Source organism: Coloeus monedula (assembly GCF_965178545.1).
Source record: "Coloeus monedula genome assembly, chromosome: 10".
Classification (NCBI taxonomy): domain Eukaryota; kingdom Metazoa; phylum Chordata; class Aves; order Passeriformes; family Corvidae; genus Coloeus; species Coloeus monedula.
In genome coordinates, this window is record NC_138790.1 from 17730514 (window position 1) to 17744434 (window position 13921).

Consider the following 13921-nt stretch of genomic DNA (forward strand, 5'->3'; position numbering starts at 1 on the left):
CGGTTCCGGTTCCGGCGGGGCCGGGACGGCGGGCGGGGCGGGGCCGGCCGAGGCCGAGCCTGCGCCGTGCAGCCGGGCGGCGCTGGGACCCGGAGAACAAGGGGCGCGGGGGGACCGGGCGTGCGGAGGCCGCAGCCGGGCCGGGGCGCGGGCGGGGGCCGGGCCGGGTCTGGGGGTCCGGGCCGGGGCGGAGGAGGCGGCGGAGGCGGAGGCCTGGCGGCCGGGCAGGGGCGCCATGGCGGCGGCCGAGACGAAGATCATTTACCACCTGGACGAGCAGGAGACGCCGTACCTGGTGAAGCTGCCGATCCCGGCCGAGCGCGTCACCCTCGGCGACTTCAAGGGCCTCCTCAACCGCCCCAACTACAAGTTCTACTTCAAGTCCATGGACGACGACTTTGGGTGAGCGCGGGCCCGGGCCCGGTCCCCCGGGGCCACGCGTGGAGCCCGAGCCCCGTGGGCCTACCCGGGGAGCAGTGGGGGGCGGCTGGGGAGCACCCGCCCCGCACGGGGCTGGGGCCGGGGCCGGCTGCCCCCTCGGCCCGCGGAGCGCTCCCGGGACGGCGGGGCCGGGACCCCCGGGGTGGGGAGGTGCCCCACTCGTACCCGGCCCGGGGAGGGGGACCCGCATCCATCCTCCATCCCCATAGCCTTGCGTTGGAGAGGATGGGAATGCTGACCCGTTTGGGTTCTGTGTGGGGGAACACACCCTCCACGCACCCCCAGGACCTTACCTGGGGGAGGCTGGTGGGGATACCCCCCCGTGCACATTCTCAGGGGTTCGTTGTCCCTGGGTGTTGCCTCCGGGAACAGCCCCACATCCTCAGATCCCTCATCAGCTCTGGGGAAGCTGCCCCATGCTACCTCTTCGGTGAGGGAGCCTCCTTTAGGTGCCAGAGGCACCTTGGTGGAGACCATCACCCCCTGGAGGAGACCATCATCCCCATCTGAGGGTCACCCCCTCCCCGTGCTCAGGATGTTTGGCCAACACGTCGCCTGAGGTGGTATCTCCCATGCAGCCCACATTGGGGTGTCTAGGGTGGCATTCCCAGGTTGTATCCTACTCAGGACTGTCATTCTCCACCAGAAGGGCCTGGGCATCTCCCACTGTACCTGCCTGGTGAGAGTGCCCCTTGCTCCCTCTGCCAAAAGGGTGTGGAGGTAGTGCCACCTCCATCAGCACTTTCCAAGAAATGGATTTGGGGACGATTTTGTTCTCCTACCATCCATTTTGGGAAGGGTCATCCATTTTGGCAGCTTTGTCCTCCGCATCTCATTTTTGGGAAGAATGGGTAGAGAGGACCAGGTTTCTCCTCCCCTGCCTTCATGGAGAAGGAGTGAGAGCTCTCCGTGTGCTGCCCGTCTCTGAGCAAGGGGTGTGTGCAAGACCCACCGTACCCACGTACATGTCCCATCCTCAAAGTGAGATGTCCCATGCTCTATCTCTGGGATGGATCTGTATGGAAGAGGGGTGCAACCCTGCCTGATATCCCATCTCCTGCTGGGCATCTCTCTTGCAACACTGGTGTTTCCATCACTTCTTTTGTGATGACCTTTGGTTCCTCCCATCATGGTTGGTTCTTTGGAGGTGTTTTCTGTTCCTTGTTTGGCTGTTGTACTCACTGATCATCTGGGGAGCCCCTGCTGTCTCCTACCTGCGTAAAGTTGGTTACTGTTCTGGGGAGCAAGTACCATGTGAACCCAGCTCCCTGTAAGACCCGTTGTCCTCACTGTTTTGTCCAGATTTCCTACATCTGACTCTCCTTTAGCCTTTTTGAGGATCCCTGTTTCCATCTTGGGACCCTCTTGGTTTCCACAACATGTGACCCTTTACCATTCCTAGGACTTCGGTATTTGAAGGAGTTGCGTGATCCTTCCCTCTCTGAAGATTTAGTGTTTACAGTAGGTCTTGTGTATGGAGCTGGGATTGCAAAGTGTTTTCGGTTTCCCAGTGTCTTCTCACTGCACCAAATACTTCTTCAGGCTGTGATTTTGGCTTGTACCCCATGTTGAACAGGGCTGGGCCTGTTTGGGGCTTGGATGAGATCTGTGTGGCTGTCTCAGCAGGGGGTGCTCTCCCCTCCTCAGCCAAATTATCCCAGTGCCCAGGTTCCCGTTAGTTTGGGAGATGCCAGCTTTCAGATGAGGCTTGAAATTTGGAGTGACTCCTTTGACCACAGTCTGGGACGCTTTGCCTCCCTAAATTCCTCCTGACCCAGTGGAGAGCTTTAGTCCATTTTGTCCTGGCAAGTAGAAGTCTCCAGCCCTTGTTTTCCATCAATTTCCTCAGCAATATCAGTTGTCTGTGGATCATTTCCTGTCCCTCAGCTGTTGAGTAGCGTTGGGTGCTATGAAACAGCTGCCTCTCCCTGTCTCAGAGGGGACCTTGTTCATTGGTGGGAGAAGTGAATTCTCCATACATGCTGTTTGTAAACAAATGCTTTGGGATCCTTTGAAATGTTGTTCTTGAAGTGAATTCAAACTTGTCTTGAATGAAACATTGCCATGTGGGTGGGAGAGTGTGTAACTATAAACAAAGTTTAGTAATAAATAGCAGCATCTCACATTGGGAAGAGGGGTCTGGTGGCAGTGAAGTTTTGTGCTGTGCCTTTTCATCCTCCTCTATCTCTTTAAGGTTCTACAAGAGGCGGTAGATGATAGATTAACAAAACTCACCAATAAAGCAGTATAGGGAGTTGGTGTAGGTGATAGCAGGGAGAGGGGAAAATCACTCAGGAAGACACTGCAAGTTCAGTTGTGTCAGAAATGCATGGGATGAGATTTTTGTTGTGACCAGTTCAGCTAATTTGTTTGGGAAGCATAAACCTCTCTGGAAGGGAACGTGCAGCTGAGAGGGGGTTGGGGGCTCTGTGTGGGCAGCCCGTTCCTTGGAGGAGTCCTGGGCAGTAAGTTGTGCAGTTGGAGCAGCATGTGCCTGGGGTGTGACAGAGAGAGCAAGCCTCTCATAGGGTCACCATGGATGCTTCATCAGGAAAGCTGTCTCTGCTCCTTTCCAGAGAGCTGAAGAACGTGCTAGTGGTTGGCTGGAACATGGTGGGAACAACCAGAGCAGTCCAGCTGCAGCCTTGTCTCTGGGCAGCCCTGAAGCCCCAGGCAGCACACAAAATAGAATCATAGAATTATTTTGGTTTAAAAAGACCTTTAAGATCATCAAGTCCAGCTGAAAAATTTCATGATCCCTGGTAATTGATGTCCATGAGAAAGCAAGCCATTGGCCTGCAGGGAGAATCAAGAGACAGAAGGGCAGGAGGCACCTTGGCTGCTTGACTGTAAATGCATGGGCAATTAGTGAAAACTAGAAGGTTAACAATGGTGGCATTCAGAAGCTGTGTGACGGGGAAGAGCATTTCTCTCTCACGCATATATTCCTCTCAGCCCCTTCTCTCTGGGAATTCCCTCAGGATGCCTTCTGCCTGGCTTGTGCTGGGTTGGTGTCTGTCAGCTGGGCAGTGTCCAGGAGTAGGACCCAGGTTAAAGCCCCTCAGTGAGAGATGGAGTGGATGGCCTTAAGGCAGCTGATCACTGAGGAGGAGGCCTGCGGGTCCCATGGTTCTGCTTTGGACCTTCTGCAGGATCCCTGTGGCATAAACCAAACTTTTTCTCTCATCTATTATTAGGAACAAAGGCATCTCACCTTCCAGGGCCAGCTGGAGCAGGATGTCCAATGTTTCCTCTCACCTCTGTTGCCTAGCCTGAATCTGTTTCTCCCTCTTCCTCCTTTTTTCCAGGCTGTGGATCTCCAGTCTGGTATTCCCTTCAGCTCACCCCATCCCCAAGGCAGTATTACAGCCTCAGTCTTGGTGTGTGGGATTTTTCATTCTTTTGTTTATCTTGTTAATATTTGTTTGCTCTGAGAATCTGAGTTGTGATGGAGCAGCTTCAGTGTTTACATCTCCTTGGAAATGTGAACTGAGGCTCCCGTGGGTGGCTGTGGAGTTGTCAAGCTATGACAGGAGTGTGTGCTCAGCTCCAAATTAAGACCCCAGAGTGGTGTCACTTCTGGGTGGGAAGGAGGAGAAATGGGAATTCATGCACCTGGTCCTGGGGAGAGGAGTTATGAGCAGCAGGAAGGCTGCAGAGTTTTGTTCCTGATGCATTGGCCTACAGCTGTACATAACAGGGTGCAGATATCTGTGCCCTTGGTGGCTTTGTGTGTTGCTAATCCCAGAAGTGGAGGCACAGGAAGATCAGCTGCTGGATGGTGTGAGTGTGGCAGTGCACAGGTGTGGTAGACTCTTCTTGGACCTGAGACACTTGGTGTGGATGTGTCTCACCATGAAGTGTGGAACTACCCTTGGCCTGCTAACATTGTGCTCATTAGAGAAGGAAGGTTTTTTCCTGCAGCTTGGATCTTTTCATTCAGTGTTTCACAGGTAAGAGCTGTGTGCTGGTCAGCAGGAGAGCACCTTAGATCAGTGCAGTGCTGCGACCACTTGTGAGATCCATGTTCTCCATCAGACCACTCCCGGGTTTTTCATAGGATTTTGAGCAGACTTCTTAATTTCTGGGTTTTTGTTCCTAATCCATAAAATGGATTTTCCAGCTGTGCCTTGTCTTGTCCACTTTACACTGGGAACTTCTTGGGCAAACATTTGTGTGGATCTTAGCATGACAGAGCTCTCAGTTCCTTAGAGGTGCTGCAAGAACAGGACTGTAAATTCTTCTGGCCACCTGTGCAGTTGGGAAGGGCACAAGCATGCTGATGGTCTGTAGTTTGTAGTTTGCTGGGACATGAGCTTCAGTCATGTGTAAAGTGTTGTCTCCTACCCAAGTCCCTCATGAGAAATGTACCTGGGCAGCATGGCCTTCTTACCAGCCAGGTATTGTGCGTGTTTGCCTCAGCTGAACTACAGATTTGTCTTTTCATCTGGTACAACTTCTGAGAATGTTCTTGTATCAGCTGAATTGTGGTTTCTTTTGATTCATTTTTTGTTTCTAATTGATACTGATCATTTTCTATCGATCAAAATGTGTTCCCACAGGGGCATGCTAAAGTTTAAGCTAAACTTTTCAAAGTAGTTTAATGAGTGCAGTTTGTATGTCCAGGTAAACCCTTAGCACCTGGCCTGAAGTTCTGCCTTGTCTTTCCATAAAGTGTGCCTGAAAGTTTGAATTTCTTTTGCCTGTGAAGAAATCACTTTGGTGATCATTTCACTTACCTTCACTCGGCCACCTCCCCTCTTCTAGACTGGAGAGCAGAAAGGCCCCATTCTCCTGCAAGGGGACCACTCCTCCCCATCCTACTGATTCTGCTGGGAGGACACCAGTGGTCTGAGGTACAGTGGTGGGATGGTACTGCTCCTCCTACCACTGCTGGTTTCTCCCTCTTGCGGGTCTCCATTCCAATTTTAGTTTCAGAGCTGTGGTGAGTGATTCCTTGGTCTCAGCTGTGAAGTGAAAATTGGTATCCAACTAATCACTGGCCCAGTATCTTATCCAGACCTGCTTAATTATCACCTGCTCTCCAAAGCTGGGTACGAGGCAGTGATTAGGACAACGCTCTGGAGGCAGAACAAAGCGGGTGCTGCTGGAATTCCCAGTGTAGGGGTCAGATGCCATTGGTATTTGGCGGCCTCATCTCTGCACATGTGCACGAGGAAACGCGTTGATGCTCTCTGAAGGGCCGAGTGATTTATTTTTATTGCAGGGTCTTTTTGAAATTGATGCCAGCAGTGACTGTCCTTCTGGCTGGAAATGCTGGGAGCTGGGGAAGGGATCCTAAACTTAATAAGCAGTGTCAGTGTCTAAGCAGTGGTGAGCACTGGCATGGTGCCCCTGCCTTTCCTGCCAGCTCTTTGTAGCATGAGTTGGGGGAGTTGTTTTATTTTGATTTTGGGAAATTTTTAAAATTTATTTTTAATTGGAAACTTTTGCTGTCTGCTGAAGACCTTTGCCTGTCCCATGCCCCTGGTGGAGACTGCTTCCATGTCAGCATAAATTTCTTGCTGGGAGAGGTTGGCAAAAAGTCTGTGAGTGAAAGGGCCTACAAAACTCCCTTGCATGCTCACGTCCTTTGTGGTGGTCTAAGTGACAGCATTGGCCCTACTGGAAGGTGGCCATCACTTTTTTCCAAAAGTTTGTGGTCAGTCCCTGTCTTTTCCATGTGAAGGGCAGCACTTTACACGAGAGGCCACATCTGTTGTGCTCCAGACGATGTGTTTCTGTGCCTGCTGTGAGGTGAGCTGCCCTGGTTAGCAAGGGCCCACCAGCAGTTATTTCAGACATTTTGCATGTAGGTTACTGCAGCCTGTGCCTCTGTCTCTTGAACTGCTGAGGATTTGGCAGAGAGCTGCTAACCACCGTCTGCATTTGTGGTGGGGAGTTCCTGTAATGCTGCCCGTGCTAGGGGTGGCCCATGGACACTGGAGCTGATTCTGGCTGGAGCTGCAGCTGGAGGCTGTTTCCAAGTGTTGTGGTGGTGGGGGCTACAGCAGTGCCAGGGCTGAGGTGAAGATGGAGATGGTTAGTTAACAGTGTTCCCTGCTTCCCTGGATTGTATTGTCTGCGCCTGGCCGTGTGTGTCCTGCTGTTCAGACCCAGCTATTACTGACTCTGTAGGTGTCCAGCTTTCTCAGTTGTGGTTGGAGCTGTGCTCTGAAGGCCACATTGGATGGCAGTCACAGCCTGGTTTCTTTGCCCAGGGGTGGCGTTCGGAAAGCCAAGTTAGCCAAATCAGGCTGCAGACCAATTTCCCTAAGGCCTTGTCTGTACTATGCAAACAATGAAGCTTTACAACAGCTATTGAACTAGTTTGCAGCCAGAGCTGGTCAGAATTTTTTTTTTGACTGAATGTATTTTCTCCCAAAATATGGCGTTATGTTGAAGCCAGCATTTTTCTTGGAGAGGCATTGTTTTCAGTTATGTGTTTGATGGGAATGTTTCTTAATTTTAAGCCTCTTTTGTGATTTCTGAAAAAAAGAAAAAAGGTCAAGAAACCTTTACTCAGCCATGAGAATGCAGCTGTTTTAGTGCAGTTCAGTGTTTTGAAATCATGTGGAGGACTCTGGTCCTCCAAATTCCAGCACAGAACAAAAACCTACCTCGATGTCTCAGAAATTGCTGCAAAGTAAATCCGTGTGCCCTGAATGTGGTACAGCTGTGCTCCAGCATGGCTCAGTCTTGGAGGTCAAGGCAAAATGCCATAAAAAATGGCTCATAAACCACCATAATTTGGGTCACGACCTGAGTGTTTTTTGTTGTTATGGGATGATAGTGGTGGCCCCACTGCTCAGTTTTCTGGTTCTTGCTGAAATACATCTTTTTTCTAAAGTGAACTCCAGAATTTCATCTAGATTTTGGCCGTTCCCAAATCCCAGACATTGGCTCACCCGCAGGGTGGGTACTGGGTCTTCTGGGTGGTAGTGTAAGCAGTGATGCTCTTTCCTATGTGGCTGCAGTGAGAGCAGGATGTTGCTGGGGAGGCAGCGTTTCATAATGGGCTCTGAGAAGGAAGGTGCTGGTGTGCAGGAGTGGAGGTAGATGGTCCATGAGCCCAAGGTTGATGTGCTTGGAGGACTGAGCTTTCAGTAAGTCCCTCTTCTCCATCATGCTCCTGGCCTCTTTCTCCTGTGATTTTCCCTCCTGGTCTCCCTGCAGGCCTGAACTCTCGAAGGTGGAGGCAGCTACCCATCACAACGCATGTAGGGATGCTCAGGAAAGAAGGGCCTGTGAATATAAGCAAAGAAAATCTGGTTTCCCCTGAGCTTTTCTGCTGCACAGATGGGTTTGGCTTCGATCCTCTGTCAGGGGTGGGCATCAGGCCCTTCATCTAGACTTGAGAGCTGTATGTGTAGAGGTGTAGGGAGCATAGTTGAAATTCCTGAAGTCCTTTTTGAGCTCAGTGTACTTAAAGGGGTGGGAAGCCTCTTCCATGTCTGCATGGCAGTTGCTGAACTGTTCTGAGCTGAGGGTACCTGCTGTAATGAATTGCTACTCCTCCACCCTTGACTGCATCCAAATAGATAGAACAATGTTGTGGTTTAAGATATTTGATCTGTGTAAAAGCCCATGAAGAGGATCTGGGCTTGCAGAACACAGCAGAGACTGAGTCCGCTGGAAATTGCCTTCATGTTGCACCAGCTTTGCATCATGCTGCACATCTGATGAGGCAGCAGTCAGGGCTGTGTGTTTTTGGTGTTTCCTATTGATTTCCTCCTCTCTCCATCCCTTGTTTGTTATTCAGAGCCTGCCCTTCTGACCTGTGCTGGATGGATGGTTGTTTTCCAGAAGGGAGATGTGGCACCACGTGGCTGTGTTACTGTTTGTCCCACTGGTGCTGGCTTGTTAGGCAGCAGCTGGCAAGTTAAGTAAAACTTAATCCTGCTGGTGGCTGCCGTTGGAAATTTTTGGACCAAAGCCTTTTGTAAAGGCTTTTTGGAAGGCATTTCAATAAGGTACAAATAGGGGAATTAGTCTAATCTCTGTGACTTTGTCTGCTTTGTCCATGTGCTTATCTGTGTAATGCCATGGTGGCCTTAGGAGAGAGTGTGAGCTTTTGGGCTGTGAGTATCACTGTCTCCGAGGTCTGCATTAACTTGCAGAGTTGAAGCATTAGTGTTTCCCTGAGCCCCAAAGCTCTTGGTTTCACTTGTTTCCATTGATGTGTTGTTACTACTGTAGCACTAACATTTAACCCATCCAGGAATGGGCTGGAACTCTGGAAGCTTTGGCAGGCAGAGATGCCTGGTGCTGACCTTCCTGTGCCATGTAATTCAGTATCGCAGCGGAGGGTTGGGACTGTTGTATCAGTTATTTATTAAAGGTGACATGCCAGAGGTGTTGTTTTTCCGGTCACAGCTCGCTATGGAAGGCAGCAGAAGCAGCATTTGGGTACCCTATTCCACTAAATCCTTTGTGGTGATTATCCCCTCACTGGGGTATCTGTCCTTGTGTCTTGTTGGCTAAAATTTGCTATGATGTTAGAGCTGGAGGAAAAGAGCATGCAGTGTGAGCAGTGACTGAGTTGCTGCAGTGGGAGTCTGTCCTTCTGGTCCTGGCTGTAGACAGAACCTGAAGTGGGAAAGGCTTCCTCACATGACTTGGAGCAAAGCTCTGTTTCTGGGAGAGCTGTCACTGGCTGCTGTGTGGGAAGGTCTTTCCTCTGCTGGTTTTTGACCTGCTCCTAGGCTTTGGAGAGGAATTTATTTGCTATGTGGCCCCTCTGATTGCTGGCAGCTGTCTCTGTGATAGGCTGGGAATTCTAGGTCTGGGTAACAGAGTTTGTGGGCTTTTCCTTGTTTGCTGGTGGCTGCTGGCTGGTTCTGGGGACGCCAAGAGTGTGCCACAGGGGTCTGTGTTTCAGGAGCTTTGGCTCTGCATGGATTATTATAGCAGGGAAGCTGATGTTGGCACAGTAACCTGCCCTCACCTGGGCTTCAACTCTTTCCCTCAGCATTACTCTGACCCACCTACTCGTGGTCTTTTCGTGTCTCGTGATCTGCAAGCAAATAGGTTGTCCCCTCTACACTGCATTGTGCTGTGCTGCTGTTGTTGACAGCCAGAGCAGTGTCAGCAGCGGGTGACAACTTTGGGGTGGCCTGATGCCATCAGGGCAGGGAGAAAGTTCCTGCAGTGCCGATGGCTGTTGCCTGGTTGGCCCCAGGGCGCAGCAGCTTCTCAAACTGAAGCTTTTTCCAGAAGCTGTCATGGATATGCAAACTCCATACTTGTGTTTGCATACAGCTAACCAGCTGTCCCAGTTCATTCAGCCCTGCCTAGCTCAACCAGTATCTTAGTGCCATTCACACAGAGACTTGCCTGTGGGCCCAGCTGGGGCTGGGCCATACTGAAAGTCCATACAGGGCCTCAATGCATGAAGTCTTGCTATTGTACTGTGTTCATTTGAGTTTTCTTACTGGTTTTTGTGGCTCTGAGAGGGGTAGATTTTCATCGTTCTGGGTGTGGAGCTGACTCCCTTATGGCAAATCTACCTTAGACCTCGAGCTGGTAAATGCACCTTTGGGTCCTGAAGGGGGTCCTGTGAGGTCGATTTTTCTTCTAGATTAAAAATGTGTTGTTTCAGCTGGGGCCAAAAGTTTAAACTTGGGAAAACTCTTTAAGACTATTCCTTGTCTAGGCATCCTGAAAGTGTCAGGGGACTTTGAGGATATCAGCATCTGCATCAGTTTAGGGTGAGCTCCAGGTTTCCTTGGGGCAGTTCCAAATTAACACAGAGGTGTGTAACATCTCTGCTAGTGTGCATGGTGTTGGAGCTGGATGTGACTCAGCTGTCCCATGTAGAAGGGTTTGTAGTCAGGCCTGGGAGTTCACAGTGTCAAAGAAAAGCAGCAGTTGGATCTGGTGCTATAGTGATCCAAGACACTGTCCTCTTCTAAGCTGAGGGGAAACTTACCCTTTTGTTGAAAAGGAAGATGATTCCTGGTGTAGAGGTGAGTCCTGGTAAGACCTCATGGGAACTATGAAGATTTTTAATTTACAGTGATGTATTGGGTCCTCCTGTATGGCTTTCATCTGCTTTCTGGACCTCTGGTCGAGTAAGTTGTGTGCCAGCACATGCTTGGTTTGGTTAGGACTGGAGCACCTTTCTTGTCTCTTTCTTCCAGCAGTTGAACAGTATTTGCTGACTGGAGGGCAAGCCTGGCTGGCCTGGTAAAGGATGCTTGATAGGTTACTTGGTGTATTCAAGGGTTTGGCCCTATGTCTTGAATGGAGTTTGGTGAATAAGACTGGTGTTAATGAAATTGATGAAGTATATAAAAGGCTACTAAAATGTGCTCTATTTGCTGGTTTTTTATACAGGGAATTTTTTGTACCATCCCCTGCATGACACCATCAAAAGCAGATGAGGAAGAAAAAGAATGTGTGTCCCTGGCCTAGCAATGGTCAGAAATGCTTCTTATGAGTGTTCAGACCCCTCATGTTTTCTTCTGCCTCCTGCATTTTAGGACCAGAGGGATGTAGTATCACTGTTTACCCATTTTTCAGAGTACTGCAATAGCTTGGGATCAGGGACAGAGTTCTGTCTTTGGCACCATGCAGCTGTTGTAACACTGAAAGACTCTTCTTTGCGTGAGTCCTTTTCATTGTCTTTGGCAAATGTTTTGTGGTGAAACTTAGTTGTGAGCTTTATTAACTGCCTGTTGGTTTTATGGGGGTTCTCTCTATGTCTTGCAGACCCACCCAGTTAGCAAAGCTGTTGCTGATGGCAGCCCAGCTGGATGTGCAGAGTAGGTGCAGCTATCTACAGCCTGTCATGCTTCAAGACCCCTTCCCATCGGGTAGGAGGTTAAGCCAGTTTCCTGGGGAGACTCTTGCAAAATTGTTTATGCAAGGAGAGAGCAATGTGAACTGGTCAGTGTCTTGAGGACAAGATGCATGTGGAGGCTGCTTTGTCATCTCCTTGTGGAGATCTGTCATTAAATTAAATTAATTATTGACACGATGGGAGGAAATGAACCTTGCTTCTCTTCCCCACAGACATCTGCCTTGGTCTGTGTGGTTGCAGACCTGCTCTGGAGGTATCTGGCTGGCAGAAAGGTCCTAGAGCATAGGGCTGGTGCTGGGCAGGGCTGCTGTGCTGGCAGCCCGTGACGAGGGGGTGCTGGTGAGCAGACCGCTCTGTACTTCCCCAGGTGTGGAAGTCCAGGCTTTCAGACTTTGTTTCCCACCCTCCCCCTCTTCCCAATTTCCCCCTCTTCTCCTCTCCTTGCTCTCCCGCTGAGTTGATGCTTTTCCAGGAATGAGCTGTACTGCTGGCCCAGCACATTCCACAGCAGCAGCGCTTTCTTGGCAGGAACCTCGCTTGCTGTTAGAAAAAGCAGGACTGACTTGGTGTCCCTCAGCTGAGGGCCAGTAAAGGAAGGCCTGGTCCTGCATTCCTCATGGTGCATGCAGAGCCTTCACAGGCATCATGGCCTTCTCCCTTGGTTGTGGTGTATGTGCAAACATCACACTGTCCCCCCAGCAGCCCTTGGGGCTCTTTACAGCTCCTCACAGTTGTCTTAACCAGTGTGAGGCCCCTGGACATTGCAGAGGAGGCTGTTGCTCTTCTAGCCAGCCTGGAAGTGGGGGAGTGACTTCTCACTCATGGGGACTTGCAAGGAGCTCCCTGTGGGGCCCAAACACCTCATTCACAAGCTTCTTGATAAGCTGGTGTTGTGTCCTTTGCGTTTTTTTACCAGCAGTAGCCAGAAAAACCCTTTGTCCACCTCTGCACTTTTTTCACCTCTCTCCTTTTCTCTCTGTTGGCAGGAGCTGCTGTTTTGCAGCTCTGCCTTGTGGGCTCTTCCTGCTGTCTGTGTCCAGATGGAGCGAAGTGTCACAGCAGACCAAGCCTCCTTCCTCCGGTGTGCTTGCTGTCTCACAACATTAGTGTGAACCACAGCAACCACATCAGGATTTTACCCTGTCTCATACACGTCTCTGGCTGAGGCCTCTTTGGGCCTGTTTTCCTCTCCCATCCTGAATACAAGCCCAGCTTTTGGCCACTGTTATTGTACCTGTGGAATTGTTTCCATTCCCTGAAGGTCATTTCTGCAGATGTTTAACCTCAAATCTTTTTTTTTCTCACATTGAGTCCCTGCACTTGTCTTGTATCTTTGTGTTGGGCTGTGGAAGCTTTTAGTTATTGAGGAGCTGAAATTGAGCTAGCAGGGTGAAGAGCCTGACTGGGCTTCTGCTGGAAGTTCCCGTTTGTCCTGATTTCCAATTCAAAGAGACTGAAAGTGTCACTGAACCTTCGGGGGCCTGCAGAATGCTTCCTTTGATGATGTCTGTAAATGTCCTTCCGGAGTTTGGAAGCATCGCTTGGGCAGGGCAGGATTAATTAGCGCAGAGGTGCCTCCTGCAGTCTCCGTGCAGCTTCCTGCTGCCGGTCGGTCGGTGGAGGACAGGCCTGTCGGGCTTGTTTGCAGAGCAGGGCTGCAGCCAGATGGTCACTCTGGGATCAAGGCGGGAGGGGCCGCCAGGGCTCTGGGCTCCCCGTGAAATCAGTCTGTAGCTTTGCTTTGATAAGTGCTGCTCCTGGGCAGGCCTCTGAGGCTGAGTGGCTCCTTCCTAAATGCCATTCCTTTTCCAGTCTGTGGGCTAGGCGAACAGGAGGTTTGATCTTTGTCATCTCCCACCGAGTGATGCCTGTAGGACTGAGCACAGGTCCAGCTGGAGCCAAGCATCACCCAGACTTAGGGGCTCTGCTTGTCCTGGTGTTTGTCCAGTGGAGTGATTGCAGATTTGTTGATGAGGGGTTCTCAGGGAAAACAGTTGGCATCTTGGATGTCTGTTCAGCCCTTACCTGACTGACCATGGGGAGCAAGCACAGCAAGGTGGGGGTGGTGCGTGGGGAGGCTGTGGGGCAGCAGAAATGAGCATGGTTGAGGGAGGCTGTGGGCCCATAGCAGGGGGATTGGGACTAAATGGTCTTTAAGGTCATTTTCAACCCAAACCATTCTCTGAAAACAAAAGAGCCTGCTCATGAGGAGTGCAGGTAGTAGCTTGAAATGGAATGACCTTTGAGGAGTCCTTGTGATGCTCCCTGGACTTGTTAGGAGGGCAGGGGTGGCCTTTCCAGCTCAAATGCAGAGGTGTGTTATTGCTGTAGTAGTAAGACAGCTGCTAACAGCTGATTTGTGCTTCTTGATTCTTAAAAAGCACACCAGGTAAAGACAGTGCTGCAAAGGAGCTCATGTTCACACGGGGTACAGGGACAGACAGGAGGACAGCAGCTCCTCTGGGGAGGAAGGTTTGACAGAACTAAACCAGATTTACAGATCTGTGTCTCCCTTTTTACCCCATGCTGCAACATAGAGGAGCAGTGCAGAATACCCTGTCTTGGGGCTTGGAAGGGAAATCAAATGGGAGAGTGACAGTCTATTTATGCTCAGAGAGCCCTTCTCATCCCAGTGTCATGCAGTTTGTACTCCTCCTCTTTGCACAGGAGGTGAAA

The 13921-nt window shown here is 50.7% G+C and overlaps 1 protein-coding gene across 3 annotated transcripts in view; it reads left to right on the forward strand.

Moving 5' to 3' along the window:
- The first annotated feature begins 210 nt into the window (after positions 1–210).
- The window catches only part of DVL3 (dishevelled segment polarity protein 3), a 32370-nt gene continuing 18659 nt past the window's right edge, over positions 211–13921 (forward strand). For all 3 annotated transcript variants that reach the window (XM_082287777.1, XM_082287779.1, XM_082287778.1), the window contains exon 1: positions 211–402. In XM_082287777.1, the coding sequence (XP_082143903.1) occupies positions 236–402 (167 nt within the window). In that variant the 5' untranslated portion in view covers positions 211–235. The remainder of the gene's footprint in view (positions 403–13921) is intronic.